The sequence below is a fragment of the Phocoena phocoena genome, chromosome 13, assembly GCF_963924675.1.
Source record: "Phocoena phocoena chromosome 13, mPhoPho1.1, whole genome shotgun sequence".
Lineage (NCBI taxonomy): Eukaryota > Metazoa > Chordata > Mammalia > Artiodactyla > Phocoenidae > Phocoena > Phocoena phocoena.
Window position 1 is genome coordinate 13,640,511 of NC_089231.1, and position 24,610 is coordinate 13,665,120.

Below are 24,610 nucleotides of genomic sequence, written 5' to 3' on the forward strand. Positions count from 1 at the left end.
AATGAGACTCAAATCAATGGAGCTGCTATTTCATACAAGAGCTTGGCTAACATGGCATCATCCACTTCAGCCTCAAAAATGAAAAGTCTGGATGTAGTTTAAAATCCATCACCACTTGTAGACAATAAGGCAGCAGATAGGTCTTCTGACATAATACAGCAGCACCATCTCCATAGATAAATAACTACGTATCTAGTAGTATAAATCTCCTCTCCTAAAGAAATTTACCATAGATGATGCCAAGTTATGTTTTGCAATTTGTTTTTTAATATTTTGTTATATTTTGTCCCTCAGTGCCCAGGCTAAGTATAGTGAGCTACCTTTCATTCAACTGATTGAGATGTACCAAATGAATACGGAGATGGTAACTTACAATTGATTGACAACCCATAGTAAACTCTCCCAGCCTGTTGTACCCTCGTGTTCCAGCTGGTAATCATAAAGTTGTAGCAGTACTGCCAATTGCTCACGACTTCCAATAATAGTAGACACATCTTGAAGAGGCGACATAGGCCGAGGGAACCTAGTCACTATAAAAATTAGAAGCAAAAAATAAATCACATAGAAAATGACAGTTTGGAAAGTTAGCTATTCTGTCAAAAGAAAAGTAAGGTTCTGCCTCCTAATATTTATTTAGCTTATTATAGACTTTAAATATAAAACTAAAATATATTAATTAAACCATTTTTAGAGAAAAATGAAATACAGTTGATCCCTGTACAATCAGGGGTTAATCTGCCTACAACTTATAGTCAGCCCTCTGTATCAGAGGTTCTTCCACATCCACAAATTCAACCAACCACAGACCATGTAGTACTATAGCATTAACTATTGAAAAGTATTCACATATAAGTGGACTTGTACAGTTCAAACTCCTGTTGTTTAAGGATCAACTGTAAATTTTTGTCATATGTGAACAAATTTAGCAAATCTCAAAAATTAGGATTTTATGAGACTAAATAACTAGTAAATGAATATTGTAATGAAAGAGCTTGCCAGTGAAGAGTAAAATTTCACTTAAATTAAAATTGGCCACAAAATAAGATCTCAGCTAAAATATGGATTTGAATTTGGTTTTAAAGAAATAGAAATACTTGTAATTCCACCAGACTGTTTATGTCAAAAACTAATAACTATGATAAAATATTTCCTTCAGGCAGCAAGAAACTAATAGGTTGACAGCAGGGAAAAACTGTTTAATACCAGAGAATAATGACCTAAAATACATTAAAACTTGAGCTGAACAGGCTTCTTAAGTATTTAATCTCCAATATTAAATGATTTATTTAAAAAATGTTCCATAGTTTGATAAACATTAAGTTACTATAAAGTGTTAAAACCAGTGACCAGTAAGATAAAGCAAAATTATTATTAAAAAATGTATTATAAATATTATAACCAGAGTCTCATGTATATACTTTAAAAGTTTTGGAGGAAAAACTGTAAAAATTACTTTTAAAATTATGTAAATAAAACATGAATATACACTAGCATATTGTAAAATTTGAACACATCAATGAAATCTATGATTCTACAGATCATAATTAGATTCCAGGTTATTAAAGAACAGGTCTTAGATGGCTGTTAAGTGAATAATGCTACCAACAGCTCATTAACTGTTGAACAGAAATTCCTAATGGCCTAGCAACTCCTGCATAGAGGTTAACACCCTAAAAAGACACAATTAAGGATGCAGCATTTTCTCAAAACATATTAATGGTGTAATGATAATTATTAAACTTAAGAAAACATGCAATAACTTTAAAAGTGCTCAAAGACAAAATTAAGATGGTATCGTCCTCCTATGCTGCCCAAGGCTTTTAACAATATCTTAAGTACAGATAAAGGTTATCCCTTGCTAGCTGAAGTCTCCTATTTGATATCATAGTACACACACAAACAAACAAATAAATGAATTTAGGTAACATGGTATCCCATACTATCTGAGGTTTCTGCTTGAGTTGTCATTATCTCAACCTAGGAATCAAATAGATTTGGATGGTGAGGGATATCTGTACTTCATATTTCTATATTGTTGAAGCATATCTGATAATTTCAAAAAGGATTATATCATATTGGTCACAATCTGTGATACTATGATGGAATGTATCAATATATTATTCCTTCAAAAATACTGACAAATTATTGAAAAATAGTGGAACAGTTAAAAGTAAATCAGATAATGTCAAGATTTATTACAGGCAAAGTGAGGTCCAAAGATTTAAAGCTAGGTCCAACAGAAGCAAAACAATGTCAAGAAATAAGCAATTACTTGGATAACTCAGTTCTAACAGATAAGCAATCAGAATGGTTCAGGGATCTCAAAACATTATTCTATTTAAAAAGATTTTTAAAAATTTAAGCATCTAACTTGTAACCATACAGAAGAGTCCCCAGAACGCCATTTTAATAGGTATTTTATTGTCAAAAAATAACCACAATTATTCAAATCCAGCAAAATAACAACTGCTATGACTCTTCAATGTATTTCCCTCTCACTAGAATGTAAGCTCTTCATGGCAGAGATATTTGTCTGTTTTGTTTATGAGTGTATCCCAAGTGTTTAAAATAGTGCCTGACATAAATATTAGCTAGTGCTCTGGAATTTTCATTATGTAAGAGAAAACTATTAAATCTTCACTTGTAATAAACTGTATCCCAAATTATACAGATGTACATACAGATAGACACAGAGACATAGATATATAGACTATATATATAGATAGATCTATATATATATATAGATAGATATATAAGGATATAATATTTCCTCATTTATAATAAATGTATTATAACCTACATGTGAGAATAATAACATTTACAGTTACTATTAAAAGTCAGAGGGTCAAATTAAGTCAATAAGAACTTAAAAGATTATTTTTGGCATGATAAAGACATAATCACAAGGAAAGGTCACATAAACACCAGAAGAAATATGTTCAGGATGGTAAAGTAGTTTTGAAAATTTTCTATCTAATCTCTAACATGTGCTTGGCAGGCAATAGGTGACATTTAAGAATTATTTGTTAAATGCATGAATGATAGCAAGTGCTGTGGGTTGAACTGTGGGTCTCGCTTAAAAATTTATATGTTGAAGTCCGAACCCCTAGAACCTCAGAATGTGACCTTATTTGGAAATATTGTTGTTGCAGATATAATTAGATAAGATGAAGTCATACTGGAATAGCGTGGACTTCTAATGCAATATAACTGATCTTATAAAAGGGAAATTTGGACAGGGACAAGTGCATGTGCGTGCACACACACACACATGGAGAACAGAATGTGAAGGTGAAGGCAGAGACTGGGGTGATGTATCTACAAGCCAAAGAACACCAGAGATTGCCAGCAAACCACCAGAAGCGAGGAGAGAGGCATGAAACAGCTTTTCCCTCACAGCCTTCAGAAGGAACCAACTTACTGACAACTTGATCTCAGGCTTCTAGAGAGCTCACTTCAGAACTGTGAAACAATAAATATCTGCTGTTAAAGTACTAAGTTTATGGTACTTCGTTATGCTGGCCCCAGCAGAACAATACAGCAAGACAGAAAGAAAAAGAGAGGGAATTAGAAAGACAGGAAAGTCCCTAGGCAGATGAAGTGTCTTAATGAGTGAAGGGGTAGAACCTAAAGTAGCCAGCTGTGAGCGCTTTATGAAGATTTATCTTAAAAGTTTGAATTTTCATTCTCCTCAATATCATTAAAAAATATTAAACTAACTCTACCCCATCCATTCTCAATTTTCGAAGTAAAACTGGCATTCTAACAGTATACACCATTTTTATGCTGTGCTTTGTGTATTCTTGGACACACTGCTTCATATCCCAAAGATTATAGGTAGCCCAGTTTACTTTACATGAAAACTATAATTCTAAAAACACTGTGTGTTGATTTTCTCAATGTTATAATTCCTTTGTCTATCAGAAGCCCGTAAGAGACACGGCTAATTCACAAATCTGAAAAAGCTGCAAAGGAATCTCATACATAGTAATAATTTGTCTATAGCTGTTTATCCTGGGGGTTAGGTGCAGTGGGGCTACCACGTACCATGGATCAAAGGTCACTTACTAGTTAGCTAGACTTTGAGCTAAGAAAATACTGGCTCTTGCTATCAATTTCATGTATTTCTGAAAATAAATCATATTCTTTTTTTGGAAAAAAAAGAAACTGTGCTGCATATGCTTATATTCCTATCAAGGACATAGCAGGAAAGAGTAAATACATTTACCTTCCCCTACTGAAAATAAGATGAAATAGCTGGGGAAGAAAAAATATAAAGAAAGTGGAAATGAAAAGCTTCATAAACTGGTTCTGGTAACTATTAATTCAGCTCTATTAATGAAAGAAAATGCTTATTTCTGACTTATAACACTGAAAAAAAGGCTATAATAAAAGCCTCTAGATTAAGAATGGAAAGAAAGTACAAATATTATAAAATACTACCACGAGGCTTATCCATAAAAGATGAAGCCACATAGTTCACCCCAGATATCATACAATCTACGACCATGCAGTTCCACACATATAATACATTTTAGTAATTATGCTGTCATATAAAGTGACTTTTACATTTTTAATCAGAAACAATTCTTTGGAAAGCTAAGCTGTTAATATTCTACATCTTCCTTCCATAATTTAAGTTCAGTACCTTCTATCTGTGGCACTTCACCATGAAGCTTGGCTTTGCTGGAGAAAGGTGCGTTCTGTAGCACTAATGCAAAGAGAGATGGGATCAAGGACTGCAAGGCAGACAGATACATGTGGAGCTTATGTTCATCCAGCCCATGCTCTCCTTCCTGAAATATAAGGAGGTGAAAGCTAACTTTAGACTTCTGAGGTTATGTATTTATGATGTTCTTCCTTTCTGTGGCAAACAATAAGACATTTAAGGACGTGTATGTTAGACTCAAAGCATCACACCTAATGGAGATGACCATGAATCTTTTCTGAATTTCTCTGAGTATGAGAAAATGTGAAGTACTAAGGCACTGTGGAAGTAATAGAATCTTTTGTATGGAAAACTTTAGGATGAACATCAGTCATTTCATTTGTATGGAACTTCTTTTACAGGGTTTTTTCTTTTAAGAGGGTCTTATCTTTTGACATTTTATAAGTCAGGTTAAAGAAATTAAAGTGAGCCACAGGAATCATTTTAAACGCTCAACTGCTAAACGAGCAGGAGTACTTGCTATTCCTAACTTCTTTTATAGATTTGGTGACAACTGTATTTGCCAGCATTGGAAGCACTTTAAAATAATTCAATGTATAGATAAAATGTAGGAGAAGAAATGTCAAAAGAAAACAAAAGAAAGAGATAACAGGAAAAAAAAGAGTAAAAGGATCACTATGGTACACAGAAACCAAATATTAAAGTGAAAAATAGAATCATTAGAGAGGAAAGCATTTATTGCTGTTCAAATCCACTTGAGATGTCATTACTATATTATAAATAACAACTGTGTCAGAAATATCAGATATGTTAGTTTTTTACTATCAAGTTCTAAATTAGTTAATTTCTTCATGTAAGAATTACCTTGTGTGCTGAATACTGCAGCTATGTTTAGCAACAATGTGGAATTAGCTGTGTTATGAAATCGAACTAAAAAAAAAAAACAGGTACAGGGCTTCCCTGGTGGTGCAGTGGTTAAGAATCCGCCTGCCAGTGCAGGAGAAATGGGTTCGAGCCCTGGTCCGGGAAGATTCCCACATGCCGCGGAGCAATTAAGCCTGTGTGCCACAACTACAGAGCCTGTGCTCTAAAGCCCGCAAGGCACAACTACTGAGCCGGCGTGCTGCAACTACTGAAGCCCGCACGCCTAGAGCCTGTGCTCCGTAACAAGAGAAGCCACCACAATGAGAAGCCTGCGCACTGCACAAAGAGTAGCCCTGGCTCGCTGCAACTAGAGAAAAGCTCACGCGCAGCAAGGAAGACCCAATGCAGCCAAAAATAAATAAATAAATTTTTATAAAACCCCAAAAAAACAAACAAACAAAAAAACCAGGTATGGATAATTCTCAGATAGAAGGAATGCAAATATTAAAAAAAAATACTTAAAAAAATTCCCTAGGTTTCATAAAAAGGAGTACTTCAGTATAGTTGTCTATTTATAGTTTTTTTAACACCCATTTTAAAATTTATAGAAAAAATAGCCCAATTTTTAAATTAAATGAATACATGTGTATACATATAAGACTATCTACAGAGTAGTTAAAATACATTATGTTAAGAGCCTTTAAAATCTGGGGGTAAAAAGGGCAAGAGTTTGGTTTTAGAGACTGATATCAGATCCTGGTTCTGTCATGTGACAGCTTTGGGACCCTGAGCAAATTACTTAAACACTCAGTTTCCACACAAAAAATAAAATATAATTCAAATGATTATAAGAATGAAATAACATACTTTAAAAAGTATCTACCTTAACGGTACATAATCAATACGCATTAAAGAAATGTTTTTCTTCTAGACTTTAAAAGAGACTTTTAATACAAAAATTAGAACAAGAAGTTTCTATTGTTTCTTCAATTCTTTTACTTGGGAAGAATGGAAAGTTCCCTTTAAAAAGTCAGGACGTGAACTACTGCAGTGAAAAAAAGGTAACGCATTTTGACACTGTATAAATAAGAAAACTTTAGAGACTCATATTTTAGTTATCTCTGCATTCTGGGAACTGATGGTGACACTTTATATAAAATATTTAAGTCTTCAGAAGAGGCTAGGAAGAGGTAGCACTGTGAATAGTATACGAGTTAGTGCCACAAAGGTGCTATTTTAGCTAAAAAAAGGCAGACCATGCTCTTTCTCCTCTAGCTTCAGTCAAGCAAAACTTCCTCAAATCTCCCTTGGCTCCAGACCAATAGAATCTTTAACAGGTAGTTAATTAGAATGTTCACTAAGTGGTACTTTCTGCCTTTGTTCCCCCAACATTCTCTCAAGATGCCTTAGAACACACCTTTTAAATTTCTATTAACTATATAAATAAAGGAAGTATTTACCCTGAGAAGTTTTTCAATCTTGTTCAGCAATGTAGGTATAAGATGAGACTGTAAATTTCCAAGTTCTGTAGTCCAGGCAGCATAAGCTGGTAAAAATACTTGATGTGTTGCACTAACTACTCTTTCTGAAGGGTCACCCAAGGCTGACAGCAACAATTCAAAACCCTGCCAAAAGGAAATAGGCAAAACGTAGATTAAAAAAAAAAAAAAACCTAAAAAACATAATAATACGTAATAAATATACACTGCAGTACATTTAGCAGACATTTTAAGCAAGAAAGAAAACCATTCATAATCCTATCCTTCCCAATTTCTTTAAAGAAAAATGTCATTTATCCGTTGATGGGAAAACCAAAGAGAAAGGGTGGTAACATGGCATGCTTGTTGCCAATTTACCGCCAGAAAGCTGTGTCAGATACTATAAATGAATCAAAGCATCTCCTCCTTGAAATAGCAGAACTGAAACCAGGCAGCCAACTTCAACTGGTTAAAGTTGACACGTCTGCCATCTCTACTATAGATTATAGGATATCTGAATCAGAGATTTGGAATATTATACTATTTGGAATTTTAAAATGAAATAAATGGGATTCGTTCTGAAAAACATACCTGTTGATATTTGTCTGGATCATCAATGTATCCCATAATGATACCAAGGCTTTTGATCACAGCTTCTCTTACCAAATCTGCCTTATCTTCCATTAACATCTGTTGCAACATTGAAAGAACCAAGGAGCTACGGATTTCTTTCTGAAAATAAACAGGAACATGTTTTACTATTTATTTACACTAGCAGCAGAAAAGGATAGAAAATAATGAGATATCCATGTATTCAAAATCTAGATTAAATATATATTAACATGTTGCTATGTTTGCTTCAAGTCCTCATTTTTGAAAGACATAAGACATTAGAGATACAGCTGAAATATCACTCTTCTCCACCCTCTCCCCCTTCCTCCAACTCCCTCTCTAAAGATAACATCTACCCTGAACTTGGTATTAATCATCTCCCAGCATATTTTTGTATTTTTACTAAATATGTGTCAATCCCTCAAACCTTTACAGTGCCCTTTTGGCCAATCAACAGTCAACACTCTGCTATAACAGACAATGACTCTCCTACCACTACCTGTACAACTCAGATAAGAGCACTGACAGTCATAACAATAGGAGGGATTACAAAAATCACTCTGGTAAGCAAAACATTTGCCTGGGGTAGGAGTGTGGAAACATAAAATCCTGGTGTTCTGTTTTCTGAAGAACTGAGAAAAAATATTAAAACAGGATGATGAAACATGAGAGTAAACTTTAAAAGTGCTTAAAAAACTGTGCTGATATTTTCAGATGCTATTTAATATAATGTCAACCACTGTTGTGTCTTAATTTCACACAATTTTTTCCCCATGGTTTTAGCCTAATTAATGTCTGAGGTTAGAATAAAGTGTTACTGTTATACAAATTCTTGCCCTTCCTTCCCTTTTTTTGTACCATTATTATAAGTTGACAAATTTATAAAATTCTTTAAACTTGTTTAAGTTACTTTTACATATAATAGTTAAAATAAAAGGATATGATCATTTTCATAAATTTACAGTGTGATCTGGTATGCAAAGCAAAGTCTTAAAAGACATTTTTAAATGACCTAGCTTTTGTTTTGACTTTTAGAGACAAAAATATATGTAAGTTTAGCAAATTTTGGTTACATTTAGGTTGGTGAATATGCCTTTTGGTACAGCCATGTTTATTTATCCTTTAGGCTAAAATTGCTCCCCCCAATTTTTTTTAAAGTGTATTAAAAGGGCTTTTTGGTTAATATCAGCACAGGCAAAAGGACAGAGGTGAGTAAACTTCAGCTGGGTATTTGCTTTGCAATGATCTAGCCTGAGGTCAACTGTGGCAGTTAGTTTCAGTATGCTAAGGGAACCCACAGGACAAGTCAGGATGCTTTACTCCATTTAAGCCATGACCACACTGAGGTTTTACTGTTACCAGTTACAGTGGGGAACAAGAAAGTGGAGGTCCATGTAGGAAACATTAAGTCCATTATTAATACAGCTTAGCATTCTAGTACTAGGAGCAGTGTGGAACAGTTTCCTTCTTCTTTGATAGCATGTGATGTTCATCTCTGTCTTGGAACAATAAATAATAGGATGCTCAAACTCATTCATGTATCACAACAATAAGATACTTTTCTCTTAAAAGATAGGCAAACATTAAAAATAAAGTGATTATGCCCAGTTGAAGTATGGTAAGATAAGAACTCCAATGCACTGTTGACAGGAGTACAATCTGTGCTATCTTGGTTGGGGGCAATTTAACACTGTCAAAATAAAAAATGCAAATGTTAAAAGCAGCAAGATACACAGGTATTAATGGTTTGTGAAATTTAAAAATGAAGACTCCCTTGTGTACATTTTTAAATTTCACATACTGTTAATATCTCTGTATTTTGCTTCTTTTAACACACAGAGTAATTAATTCTGGGTAAGAAAAATTTAAAGGATGTAAAAATGCAAGCTGGTAACAGGCATAAATTTTTATTCTCTGTAAGTATTAATTAAAAATCATTACCCAAAGATGTAATCTTTGGGGATAATGATTAGGGTCAGGGAAGTCTTTGACTTTCATTTTATTCTTTTCTATACTGCATGAAAATTTATTTTTAACAAAATAAAAAAAATGTTACTGGGAGTGAGACTATGAATTATTCTTTATATTTTTCTGAGTAAAAAACCAAAATTTTTATTTATTTATTTTTAAAATTTATTTTATTTATTATTTTTGGCTGTGTTGGGTCTTTGTTGCGGTGCGCAGGCTTCTCAATGTGGTGGCTTCTCCTGTTGTGGGCCACAGGCTCTAGACGTGTGGGCTTCAGTAGTTGCAGCACATGGGCTCAGTAGTTGTGGCTCGCGGGCTCCAGAGCACAGGCTTGGTAGTTGTGGCGCATGGGCTTTGTTGCTCCACGGCATGTGGGATCTTCCTGGACCAGGGATCGAACCCGTGTCCCCTGCATTGGCAGGTGGATTCTCAACCACTGGGCCACCAGGGAAGCCCCAAAATTTTACTTTTTAAAAAGACAATTGACTATTGGTTTCTCACTCTTCACCAAAGATTATGAGGTAACAGTAAATGCAACATAAACAGCTCCTGTATTATACAATTCCAATTTTTGTACCCCTTTAAAAGAACAATCTTACAGAAAGGACCCTTTAAGGCAGATGTCAGCAAACTTTCTATAATGGGCCAGATGGTATATACTCTTGGCTTTGTGGCCAAAAAGTCTCTGTTGCAGCTATTCAGCTCTGCTGTTGCAGTGTGATAGCGGACACAGACAATACACAGCAAATGGGTGTGCTTGTGTACCAATAAAAGTTTATTTATAAAAATAGGCTGTGGACTAGATTTGGTTCCAGGCTGTATTTTGTCAAGCTCTGCTTTAAACTATGGTTGTTTAAATTAAAATAATTTTTGATGTCACCTCATTTCTCTACCCCTTCTAAGCCCTTGACCTATGGGAAGATACCTAAAAGGGGCACAACAGTGCAGTGGTTCTCAATCTTTTGGTGGCAGGATTCCTTTAGTCATTTAAAAATTAATGAGCACCTCAAACAGCTTTTGTTTGGGTGGGTAATATCTATTGACATTTATCATATCAGAAATAAAATAAGAGAAATTAAAAATGATTAATCATTAAAAACAATAAACTCATTAAAGGTTAACATGAATAATGAAATTATAATTTTAATGAAAATAACTAATCAAAAAATTAGTGAGAAGAATGGTGTTGTTTTATATTTTGTGCGAATCTCATTGATGTCTGACTTAAAAGAAGATAGATCCTCTTAACTGCTCAGCATTCAACTGTGTTGTACTGTTTTGGTTGAAGTATTTGAGAAAATCTGGCCTCACACAGACATATAATTGAAAAAGGGAGAGATATTTTCATAGCCTCTTCTGATGAGAATAGAAGCTGTCAAGCTCACAGTGGTGAATACAAGTTTTCCAAAATTCTTGTTCTCACTTAGAAGTTCCAGTTTTATCACTGGCAATGAATGCTGTCTACTTGTTTTCCTTGAAATGACAGGTTCCATTTCATTCACTTTCATGAAAATGTCTGTCAAAATCCCAAGTTTGAATAACCACAGCTTTTTTTAGTGGTCTGTCAACTAAAACTGGTTTAGCTTACAACTCGAGTGCTTTTCCTGAAACAGCCATCATAGTTCAGAATGCAGCAAAAGGGCTTGATATGAGTATCTTCCATTTTATTACACAGAATATTAAAATGATGCATACTTAGGGTCAAAATTTAGTAGAATTAATAATTTTACTGATTCACCAAGCTTATTTTTAAGTGAAACTGACTTTTTCTGCGAGTGCATGGCAGTGAAGAATACAATCATTATCTGTCTATTTGGGTGTCACTGCCTTGATCAGTGATAATGCACTGACATTGTTGCTCATTACAGCTTTTGCACTAAGAGTGTAAATGTCAACACAGAGAAAAAGTCAAAAAATGTTTCAATATTCTCATGAAAATAATTTTCATCTCATGGGACCCCCAGGGTCCTCAGACCACACTTCGAGAATTGCTGATGAGGTTTAATATATTTATACTCATGCAAAATCAATGGTTAATGTACCTATCTGTCTGCAGTGCCATATGGTGTCAATGTGAGCCTTCTCTTTTTGGCTCATCTTTTTCCTTTGTTAGGACAGAATTTGGATTCAACTGTATAATTACACACCTGAAAAAAAGGTTTCTCTATTGTTACAAAAGGAAGAAAAAGGTTTTTAAGAAAAAATTACAATTCTTACAGGAAGGTAAGGTGCCAGTGCTCCACAAGATTCCGCCACAAGCAATCTTCTTTCTGGGTATTTGTGATTAATCTAGAGTAAAAAATAAATAAACCAAGCATAAACAACATACCCTCCCTTCCTCCAATAGAGAATTATTTTTCACCATAAATCCTGTTAGGAATGCAATAAAGCTTCTTTCTTTTCCACTTCGGGGATCCCTATACCTGGATCAGGATTAAGGGAATCAGGGAGAGCCTAAAAAATGAGGTCACAGGGGTTACCTGTTAAAGAGAAAGAAGATAAAGCAAAGATGAAAATATGGCAAGGTGTCTAGAGATTGTGGGCTTGCCCAAGACTAAGCTGTCCTTAGGATGTCAGGAGCAACCTTCTCCTTCCCTAGCAACATTAGTATATTTTTAAATTTGGAAAACCCAGCTTCTAGATATTTACTGATACAGTCTACAATATGTGCCAGGAATGATTCCTCCATCCTCTTTTTTTACCTCAGGGATTAGGACGTAAATTAATCGATGATTTAACCAGAGCCCTTGACTGGTGTTATGATTTTGTTTTTAAAGTAAGCAGACGTCAATTCATTCCCGTTTGCATATGCAAGATGATGGGGTTTTGCTATTGTAATGACTACACTGAACCATAACAAAAAATAACAAAAACAAAAAAATGACACATACTGGGTTTTGTTCCCATATGTCTTCTTCATAGAATATAAATCTTTCTTTGACTGGAAAAGAAGTGTATCTGTTCTCATATTCCCATATGAAAAGGTGACATAATTCATTAATGTATTGGATGCCTAAAATTAAGAAAAGAAATTATGTAGCAATCTATTGGGCAACAAACTGGAGGTAGGCGGCTAGATAGATCACCAATATCCATGTTTATTCAGGTTACAGAAGAGGTGGTGGTAGAGACGATGGTAACTGACATCTCTGAATAAAATTTAATCCAGAAATAGTAACCTCAAAACAAAATGGTTTGAATGTCATAGTATGCAATATGTAAACTTCGATTTTACTTTCCTTTAGTCTAGCAAAATGAGTCTCAAAATTAAATGTACAAACAATCAACTGTATTCCTATATATTGGTGATAAACAGAAAGTTTAAAAAATTCTATTTACAATAGTATTAAAAAGAATAAAATACTCAGGAATAAATTTTAAAAGTGCATAAGTGATATTCTGAGAACTATAAAACATTACTGAAAGAAATTTTAAAAGACCTAAATAAATGGAACGACATCCTAAATTCATGGATTGAAAGGCTATTAGGATGGCAACATTCTCCAAATTGATCTACAGATTCAACACAATCCCTATAAAATTTCAGCTGGCTTCTTTGCAGAAACTGACAGGCTGATCTTAAAATTCATACAGAAATTCAAGGGACCCAGAATTCCTAAAACAATCTTTAAGTACAAGAACCAATTCAAGGGGTTGGGGTTTCTTTGGGGGGTGATAAAATTCTTCTAAAATTGACTGTGGTGATGGTTGTGTAGCTCTGTGACTACAAAAACCACTGAATTGTACAGTTTAAATAGATGAATTGTATGCTCTCTGAATTACATCTCAATAAAAGTTAAAAGAAGAAAATGGAAAAAACTATTTTAAAATTGCATATACATATGTATAATTGTACAGAATTGTAAATTCAAAGTTGTTTCCAAGTTAATTTGACTTTTCAGTGGTTACAGCCTAACCTTAAATTAGTATGCACTATAATCTCTAGATGACATATGGATTGTCAGAGATAATATGGATATATATAATGTTCCCTTTTAAATAATGAATCTAGATACGACTCCACTAAATTCTAAAGAAAAAAATGAATACTCAAAGAAAATGGGAACAGAATTCTAAAAGACCATAAACTTTAGTGATATTCCAGAGGCTAATAATTTTTCTTAAGAATAAGTGACAAAGCTAGTATAAATAAGGCCATGCAATTTGTCTTCATAAGTAAGAAATCCATCTTTTTAAGATGGAAGAATAAGTTACTTAATGACCTAAATATGGAATCTAGAAAGTCAAAGATTCTGAGTTCTAGCGAGGACTGGAATATTACAATTCAACATAAAACCAGAAGTATTGTTAGTAAACAGTGAGTTGAAATATAAATATATATAAACCTCCTACATCAAAGGTTTACACTTTATATTCTGTATATACTTATAATATATACAAGTATACAATATATACAGATACGATTTCTATTATCTACCTACCTACCTACACATACACACAACCTCTTGCTTTCCCTTGAACTCATTAGTTTGTATACTTTTCATATTTTGTATCTCACTTGATTCAGATCCTTGAACTCAGCAATTTTTGTATTTTGTCTCATTGGATTCAGATTCTTGTCTAAACACCCCTTTCTCAGAGATTCCTTCTCTGACCACCCTTTCTAAAACAGTACTCCCTATCACTCTCTAACCCTTAGCCTACCTTTTTTTTCTTCATAGTTTATAAATTACTAGACATCGTTTCATTTATTTGTTTACTCTTACCTCTCCACTAGGATGTCATTGTCTTTTATTCACCACTGTATCCCTAGTGACTACAACAGTACCTGGCAGTGGAAATAGTGTTAAGTATTTGTTGGAAGAACGAATAAAGCAAAGCAACCCAGAGCTTTCTTAAGGACTATTAAATCACTGTGCTGGGTTATAGAAACAGTAGCATAATTTATATCCCACATATTTCCTAATAGCATTTTTAAAAGATAATATGAACATTTATAATAAATTAGAATACAATAGCTAGGGAAAACCCAGTACAGTTATTTACCTGTTCCCAACACTGTGGTAAAAGTTCAGCTTCTACACGTGTTGGACCAACATGACGTGCAAATGCCACACAACCCGTCAGTATCATCTGCCTGAAAGATAATACAGATGAATAAAGATTCGTATTTGCACAGAAAGCACAACTAGGACAAAGGGTTAAAAAGAGTCAGCTCTAATTAACATGAAGTACAATATTTTTGCACAATTTGTACAATATTTTTGTACAAATTCAACTTTTCACAATGGACAGGCTGCCACCATCCAGCAGTGGCAAAACCATTTGTGAGAGATGTTGTGAAGGGATTCTCTACTGGTGTGAAGCTGAATCTCATAACCTCCTAAGTTAACTTCCCACATATACATTCTGAGAGTATATGTTTAAAGCTTCAGTTTCTAATGAATTTCAGTTTCTAGCTACTAAAACAATCAGTGATTATTTTCCCAGTATTTCTATAATTAAAAACTACGATGTCATATTAGTAAAATGATATTTCTTTTTTTATTTAAAAAATTTAAAATTTTTACTTGAAGTATAGCTGATTTAAACTTATTTATTTATTTATTTTTAGTTGCATTGGGTCTTTGTTGCTGCACGTGGGCTTTCTCTAGTTGCGGCGAGTGGGGGCTGCTCTTCGTTGTGGCGCGCAGGCTTCTCACTGCGGTGGCTTCTCTTATTGCGGAGCACGGGCTCTAGGTGCAGGGCTTCAGTAGTCATGGCTCCCGCACTCTAGAGCACAGGCTCAGTACTTGCGGTGCACGGGTTTAGTTGCTCCGTGGCATGTGGGATCTTCCCGGACCAGGGCTCCGACCCGTGTCCCCTGCATTGGCAGGTGGGTTCTTAACCACTGAGCCACCAGGGAAGCCCAAAATGATATTTCTTAAATGAGAATTTTTGGTATTGCACCCAAGATAACTGTGGTAGGCAGCTTCTGACATGGCTCCTAATGAGGTCCATCTCCTGATATTCATGCCCTTGAGTAATCCCATCTCCTTGAGTGTAGACTGGACCCAATGATTTGCTTCTAACGAAAAGAATAATGGCCAAAGTGATGGTATGTCACTTAGGAGATCAGATTACAAAAGCCTGTGATACCCATCTTGTGAGACACTCTCTTCTACCTTCTCAGCTGGCAGGCTTTGATGAAGACACTGCTATGTTGGACAGTTTCATGTGGCTAGAAACTAAAGGCAACTTCTGGCCAAAAGCCAGTGAGGAACCGAGTTCCCCAGTCCAAAGATCCATAAGAAACTGAATCCTGTCAACGACAAAGCTTAGAAGCAAATCCTTCCCCCATGGACCTTGAGGTGGCTATAGCCGCAGCCAACACCTTGACTACAGCTTTATAAGAGACCCTGAAGAAGAAGACCCAGATAAACTGACTCACATAAACTGTGTTATTTTAAACCACTTTCTTTTGGGGTAATTTGTTATGAAATAATATATAAATAACTAATGTGATAATTTCATTTGAATTGATAGATTTATAATTTAAAATTTTAAATAAGACTTTTCACTCTTCAGAATGAAGTTCCATTTAAAATGACTCTGAAAGGCAGAATTGCAAGTTTTTTTACTTTTGATTGACTATGACTTCAAAACAGTAAAACCTGATTTAAAAAAAAAAGTATGTTTTCCATAGATGTTTCAAAGTAGCCAACTTTAAGGAAAACCAAAATAGAATGTTTAATTCATACTAATTATAAAAGCCCAGGCATTACTCATTGCTATTTCTCAAAATACATCAATTTAACTTAAACTGAATAATGACCTTACATTTCTATTTAGTTCAGCCAAGTTAGCTACAACTGTTCTCTCAGGCTGAGGAGAATAATAACAGACAAAAAGCATCTGGACAATGAGAAGGGAAATGTTGAGCCAATAAGTCTTCATTGTATATTGCAGCTTCTCCTCACCATAACCTTGTAATTTTTATCTATCTGATTTCCCTTTATATCATTGTCTTCTATGCCTGTTTCTCAACTTTTCTTTTGTTTTTCTATTTTCTCCTACTTTAGGAAGGCAAATAAAGTGAATAAAAGAAAAATAGAAAAAGAAATTCCCAAGCTTTAAGACAACACGTTAGCTGCCTGTTCCCACTGAAAATTTCCAAATGTCTGATCATTTTTACCCCCATAGTATATTAAAATAATGAGAAATTATATATGTACGTTCCAGAAAAATTTGATAATTATAGTAAATGAACTTTGGTGAAATTTAAGCATTTCAAACACACATAAGAAGTATATACTTATATAAGAGCTTCATGTAAAATGACTTTAAATAATGAGTCACCATCACTATACTAAAGATGTACAAACTTGTTCAAAAAATGTTAGTCCCCTCAAAACAAACTTCTTAGTCAGCAGAGTTAAGATTCAAAATTCTAAAAAACAGGACAGTTTTGAAAGACATTTGAAAACAGAAAAGATCAGACGGTCTACAGATTATTAACAGCACTGGAAACAGGCTCCTGTGATAGGAAAAATAAACACTGTTCCTACTTGTAGAAAATCATAGGATAGGAATTATTTGACACAGGTAGAAATATGGTGTTAGTTATGGCTGTCAGCATAGAACTGCCAAAATGCACTACTATCGCTCATAAAATTAAGTTTCTCTTAGGATGCAAGGAAGCTTGAGATTCATTAAGTAAAGTAACAACTGATTATATGTCAAACATATCATGCTAACTTAAAATTTTTGCTTTGTTAGTTTGTTATTCATATATATAGTTAATAAATTGATTAGTTTATTTTAATAAATAACTTTGTTTCTGTAAGGTGAAAGATTTAAGTGTGGAAATGAGTGTTTCAATCCTGACATATCTTGACCTGAAGTAAGGCTATAGGTACTTTTGGCCACCAGGCGGCAGCTGTTAGCTTTACATGCAGAGTCTATGAAAACAGCCTATGTAGAACTAGAGGTTGCCTTGCAAATCTAAAAATGACAATGTAATAAGTGGTATTTAATTGTTAACTAACTTACCAAGATAGGGAATAGTATTTTTCAAGGAGAAAATAAAATATTAATTTTCCTATATAGCACCATCGAATTGTCCTTAGAAAATTTTCAGTTTGCAATGATTGGAACTTGATTGAATTTCCCTTATTTCCATTTGACTAGCATGTAGATTAATCTTGACTGGATCCTGGAAAAACATGTTTCTCTGCTTGCTCAGGTATATTTTGGTAAGGGTAGGAAAGAGATATATGCTTATAGAGTTTTAAAGTCTACATGACTTTTTGTTCTCATAGTGGAGAGATTCCTTGTGTTTAAAATTTTGAGCTTCATTTGTCTTATGGTTCACTTTTATGATTTTCCAACATTCTCAGAAGAGGTAAAAACTGTAACAGTCAGTAAAACAAGTACTGAAATTATACAAAGTTACCTAATCATAATGTATAATTCTATTTTTTGCAAAAGTATAAGCAAAAATTATTTATTAAGATAGAAAATTACTATGTAGAAAAACATTTCAATAGCTCAATCTTATCCAAATGGTGCTTAGTCTACCTACCCATCCACTGAGATGTTTTGTTCACAGTCACACTTGCACAGCTTCACCTAGTATTTAAAGGTCTTACCTTCTGAGGCAGACCTCTATCACTGTTGCTTGACCAAAACCCATTCCCCTTTCTTCCAGAGAGTCTCTCGATGTGTGTCCCATCCCCCCCCCCCACCATCAGGTATAACTCATTTCCCCATTCAGGCATCCTTGATTGTGGGTATTTGACTCAGGACTAACCAAAACACTGTATCCCTTTAGCCACACAGAAACTGCTTTACTGATAGCTCAGTGATGCAGACATTCATAATATAAATATTTTATTTCTTGTAAAGCATAACCATGAAGAGGCCATGCTGTATCTAGTTCATCTGTGGGAAAAAGGGGAAATATTTAGTTCCTGGAAATCAAATGTGAAAGATAAAAGCAAAGAAATATTGGAATTAGAAATCCAAAGGTAACTAACACAAAAGTGTACAAATTCAACATGAGTAGTTGGAATGACAAGAATGAAAACACTGCAGGGCACTGTGAACAAGGTGTTTCCTCTGTTTATTAAAATAGATATGAGAAAGAAAAGATGGCATTTATATTAAAATGCTAATCATGATGCCAAATTAATAAGTCAACATTATACTTATTTACCAAAGAAGTGGTCATACCCACCTTTGCTCATCATCTGGTCTCTTGATCAAATTGAAAAGTATGTGGAGAAGCTGATCTCTCTCTTTAGGCTCAGGATGTAGGCAGGCTGTACACAATATGAGGGGGATCAACTCCTAAAGAAATATGAAGGTGGAAAAAGTCAAAGTAAAAATGCATTGCAGAATATTCTTTTTTTCCCCAATGTATTCTTAAATGGACATTTAAAATGAAATAAACCTCAGCGTATATAGGAGCAAATTTTAACTTTGTAAGACTGATAATTCAAGAGAAAACACTGAAACATATATTTTTATGTTGGTTGTGCAGAAGATGCAGATCACAACGTAATAAAGTAACTTAAAATTCAAATAACCTTGTTTTCTTATCCAATACTTCCCAAGGGTCTATTAGTTTTTAAACTAAATAACATTCTATCTTACTATAAGCTGATATAGTTTTAATTTTGCGGGTTTTTTGGGGGTTTTTTTTGTTTGTTTTTTTGCGGTACGTGGGCCTCTCACTGTTGTGGCCTCCCCCGTTGTGGAGCACAGGCTCCGGACGCGCAGGCCCAGCGGCCATGGCTCACGGGCCCAGCTGCTCTGAGGCATGTGGGATCTTCCTGGACCGGAGCACGAACCCGTGTCCCCTGCATCGGCAGGCGGATTCTCAACCACTGCACAACCAGGGAAGTCCAGTAGTTTTAATTTTGAAAGTGTTTTTAAACAAACACTTGCAGAAGTTAACTATACTTTAAAACTTAAAATGATAACAGAAAATAAAGACAACTTGTCCCACTTCCATAAGCACAATATAATCTTTCTTAAGATTAGATATAATTAATAATTTTGTACCCTTAGCACCTAACCTAGTGGCTAATTTTAAAGACCATTTCCACAGGTGTTGAATGCTCTCAGTACAACTACAAAATGTTAGTAGAAATGCTTTATGCTGAAATGAAAATTTTTAACAATATTTTGTTTGTTGCACTTTCAACATGCAGAGGTAAATTCAATATTTTCAAGGAAAGTAATAGACAAAAGTTTATTTCTCTCTTCCAAAGAAGTATTTGAAAATTAAAGTTGTTTCCCATTTTAATTAAATTAAGACTAAATTCTAAAATATATTCAAAGGATATTAATGTTTTTCATTTTTGGAATAGATTTTCAAATCTAATGAAATAAAAGTCCAAAAGTGATAAAATATTTTTGGAGAGAAATCCTTTAACTTACTTTGCAGATATTTTAAAGAAATCACTATGATGTAATAAAAAGGGTAGAATGATTACTCCCATTTCTTTTTCCCATCTGCCTCCCTACCCACCAAAAAGTACTAGCAGATTTAAAATAGGAATTGATCACTGCATACTAATACATGGTACCTTGAAGAAAAGTCTACATTCTAGGAGAAGTATCTTCCTATTTTGAAGATGCTCCCTTAGAAACAGATGATATGCTTTTTAGAGGAGTTGAGACTGAAACTTAAAGGCGTGACTAGAAGTCCTTTCCATTATTTCTAACATCTTTATATATTACGCTAAAATTATAATTACTCGGTATAATTCTAAATTGAAAGTACAAAGATGTAGATACGAAGAGCTAAGAATAAATCTGAGAAGCAAAAAGAAATTTAAAACATTTATTCTGCCATCTTTCTTTTTAGGCACCTCTGTACATTTTAGATTAGTGAATAACTGAAAAGCAAAAGAAATAAAAAATAATTAGGGAAAACAATTTTGCACTGGGAACGGAACAGTATGCGTATGGATCCTATATTGTTATATAATGCTTCCACAGATGCTTAATATGTTGCTTGATGGGTAAGTCTTGACTTTGGAGGAGAAAATAAACAACCTTTTATAAAATATTAGGGTAGAAGACCATTCATATCAAGGATCCTTAAGGATTCCATTGAGGCTGCTAGGAGCCAATGGTACTAATAAGAGGACTAAGACTGCACATCAGCATATCACACTGAGAGTAGAACTTTAAGGATGAAAAAGTAGTTATTCTAGAAGGCACTAACAAAAAGAGAAAATATTTTAATGCCTGAAAATCAAAAAGACCCTAAATATTTTATTTGTACTTTCCCCTCATGTCAGACCTTTGTTTCCCATGGGTTTTCTTGCTTCCTCATAACCCTTCTTCCTGCTTTCCAATCATCTCCAAATATACGCTCTTACATTATATTATTCCATTCTCTTCCTATTGTATTACTCTTTTAAAAAATAAAGTTATGAAATGTAGGTAAGATATTTGTTATAACTGCAAATACATGCATATACACTCTGTTTAAAATATAGAATAAATAGCTTCTTTATCTCCATAACAAGTATACCAAAATAGCTGTTGTTGTTTACTTTTTGTGCCTCACATTTTCTTTTCCTTTTCTCTTTATTTTAAAATCATGAGGCTTAGTGATTCTTAATCGAAGAGGAAGTTTATGTGATACAGTAATATAAAGAATCTTTTAACTGGAATATGGCTATAGATGTGCTAAACCGAGAACCCTGAACTTGGAGGAGCTAGAAGAGCTCCTGCCTTAATACTTAGTACCAAAGAACCTAATGAAAACCACGAATTTCTCTGATTTTTAGTTTCCTCAAGTGAAACATATAGGAATTAATTATGATTAGTGCAGAAATCAAAAATTCTTTATATATATCTTTACATATATTTCTGTATTTTTCTTATCTATGGCTAATGGGATTGTTAATTTTTCCTTCTGAGATCAAAGTTGGCCTCAAAAAGCCTTCTCAACACAGCAGCCATTACCAACCAATCCAAACTGACACATGGGAGCAAAACGATTTGTCAGTCCTTGTCTCCTTGAACTCTAAAATTATGCTCAGTCACAGTTAGTAATAATTTATATTGCCATCTGTTGTTTTTTTTTTTTTGCCATCTGTTTTTATTTATTGCTGGCTAAATCAACAAATATGGGAAGTCATTGCAAATAAGTTTTGGTTGATAGCTTATGGCAAGGAGAACTGGGTACAGCCTGGCACATTAATGGCTATGGCAGTTATAACCCAGTGTATAAAGTATGCCAGATGGTCTCTTCTTACAGCAACACTGAGCTGAGAAGAGGCCCAGAAAGTGATGGTAGAAAAAAGTGGAAAGTGTAGTCTGTTTGTGATACAGCCATCAAGGATTTTAATTGCTAAGTTCTGACTAGCTCCAAATATCCTAATTTCCTCTTCCTCTATCATTCATTTATTTATTCACAACTTCTATTTGTACCATTCCTGAAATAATGAATTCTGTGTTAAGTGCGTATCTGCTGTGCTGTATATCACTTATTTATTGTGAATTCACCTTTTTCAAGCCTCTGAAGTACTAATTCATCCATTTAAGACCCTATTTACCATTTTCACACTAAAAACGACCCTTGAACAACACGGTTTTGTACTGTGTGGGTCCACTTATGTGCAGATTTTTTCCCTTAAGTATGTATTACAGTAGTACACAATCTGTGGTTGGCTGAATGAAAAGTTATACTGGGATATTGAACTGTGTGTGGGTCAGCACCCATAACCTCTGCATTGTTCAAGGAAGGGTCAACTGTATTTATAAATTTATAGATTTGAATCAATATTCTCCCTTTGGTATCATCTCTCCAACTGATGAAGTCCAGTGTTTAAAAAACTTTCCTTATAATTATAAATAAAACATTTAAAAAATGGTGGCTAAATTTTCTTCAGAAAACAATGTGATAGTGGTTTTGAAAATGTCTTTGAATAATAACCATGGTAAAATAATACTTATAGCTTTGGTAACATTATATCCAAAAAGAATCCCTTGCCCCGCCCATAAAAATGTTATTGTCTCCATATTTCAAGGCAACAGAAATTTTAAATACTTTCAAACATACTTTAGCACCTGATAGTACTCAATTAATGTGTATTGAAGTGAAATACAAAACTGATCTACTGACCATTAGAGAGGAAATCAGTGTAGTAATCCTATTGCAGAAGGTATTCCAGTACCTTATTACCACAATACTAGAAAACATATTTCCAAGGCCTATAGAATTCATTAACCTAAAGACTTAGTAATTTGCACTTTACTCAAGTAAATGACTTTTGCTTTAACTATTTTGATTTTTCCAATTTTAACAACAATGCTAGTTCTCTCTATATGAAAGCTCTTCCACTCTTCCTATGAAATTTTGTACAGAATTAAAGAGGAAAGGCTTCCAGGATTTTCCTTTCAGTTTTCTTTTTTTTAATATTTATTTATTTTATTTATTTATTTTCTTTTGGCTATGTTGGGTCTTAGAGTACGCGGGGTCTTCGTTGAAGCGTGCAGGATCTTTCGTTGCAGTTCAGGCTCTTCGTTGTGGTGTGCAGGTTCTTCTGTCTCTAGTTGTGGCGAACGGGCTCCAGAGCGCATGGGCTCTGCAGTTTGCAGCACATGGGCTCTCTGGTTGAGGCGCGCGAGCTCGGTAGTTGTGGCGCTTGGGCTTAGTTGCCCCGAGGCATGTGGGATCTTAGTTCCCCAACCAGGGATCAAACCGCGTCCCCTGCATTGGAAGGCGGATTCTTTACCACTGGACCACCAGGGAAGTCCCTTCTTTTCAGTTTTACAAGTAAACCAAAATAACTTCTAATAATAATAAAGAAATCACTTTCAAGTAAGATTAGTGTGTGTTCAGACTATAAAAACAGAAGGAAAAAGAAGTACCTAAACAGGATCTAAAACAATGTGAGTGATCAGATGTTAAAGGGGAAAGAAATGAAGTAGGAAATGAGATCAGGCAAATTTTAAAAGTAAAAAAAAAAAAAAGCATGGATATGTTGATAAGATAATGGCTCCAAAATCTGAAAGGAATCTAAACCATAAAAAGAAGTATTGCATTTAGATCAGATGCCAAGGAAGAAATGTTTGAGTACTTCAGGTCAAGAAGCAAAATTCTATAGTTCTAGAAAGGTGACGTTAGTCCAATTAATTATAGTTCACTGCTTGTCCTCACTGTTCCACTGAAATTATTTCCTATAACCCAAGCTTCGTTAAAAATTTTAGACAGGGGACGTCCCTGGTGGTGCAGTGGTTAAAAATCCACCTGCCAATTCTGGGGACACGGGTTGGAGCCCTGGTCCGGGAAGATCCCACATGCTGCAGCGCAACTAAGCCCGTGCGCCACAACTACTGAGCCTGTGCTCTAGAGCCCGCGAACAACTACTGAAGCCCGTGTGCCACAACTACTGAAGCCCATGCACCTAGAGCCCATGCTCCATAACAACAGGAACCACCGCAATGCGAAGCCCGTGCACCGCAACAAAGAGTAGCCCCTGCTTGCCGCAACTACAGAAAGCCCGCATGCAGCAACAAAGACCCAACATAGTCAAAAAATTAATTAATTAAAAATTTTAGATAACTGTTATTAAATTTTTTTACATCTAGTCTTTTGCCTATGGATTAAGCAATAATGAATTATAATTTAAATTCAAGTACTGACAAGTGTACATCCTCTGATTTAGATTTTCAGTTGAAATTTGTCAGGATGTTGACAATAACATGTAAAGAAAAAACATAAAGAACAAACATTGCAAAGACTCACATAAGGAAAAGAAAAGATTACTCACCTCTGGAAAAGTTTTACACTTCAAGGGCTGCTAAAATATCTATTTGTAGAATTATTAATATCTATAATTCCTGGGGCTCAGCCTTTAGGAAGCCTAACTGAAATACTTAAGTGACTTTCAAACTCTGATACTGCTAAAGAGCATGTGATTTACTCCAAAAATTACAAGATACACACACACACACACACACACACACAGAGTCTACATGGGTAAAGAAGATGGACCAAGCTTATGTACTTTACTGTACTATCTACTTTACTTGTACTACTATATTACTC

The 24,610-nt window shown here is 34.5% G+C and overlaps 1 protein-coding gene across 5 annotated transcripts in view; it reads right to left on the reverse strand.

Moving 5' to 3' along the window:
- Positions 1 to 24,610, reverse strand: part of RELCH (RAB11 binding and LisH domain, coiled-coil and HEAT repeat containing) — a 118,723-nt gene that overhangs the window by 37,121 nt on the left and 56,992 nt on the right. For all 5 annotated transcript variants that reach the window (XM_065889661.1, XM_065889660.1, XM_065889659.1 and 2 more), the window contains 7 exons: positions 18,770 to 18,882; positions 14,599 to 14,689; positions 11,809 to 11,880; positions 7,603 to 7,743; positions 6,994 to 7,158; positions 4,649 to 4,796; positions 374 to 530 (listed from right to left, as the gene is read on the reverse strand). In XM_065889661.1, coding sequence (XP_065745733.1) covers positions 374 to 530; positions 4,649 to 4,796; positions 6,994 to 7,158; positions 7,603 to 7,743; positions 11,809 to 11,880; positions 14,599 to 14,689; positions 18,770 to 18,882 — 887 coding nt within the window. The remainder of the gene's footprint in view (positions 1 to 373; positions 531 to 4,648; positions 4,797 to 6,993; positions 7,159 to 7,602; positions 7,744 to 11,808; positions 11,881 to 14,598; positions 14,690 to 18,769; positions 18,883 to 24,610) is intronic.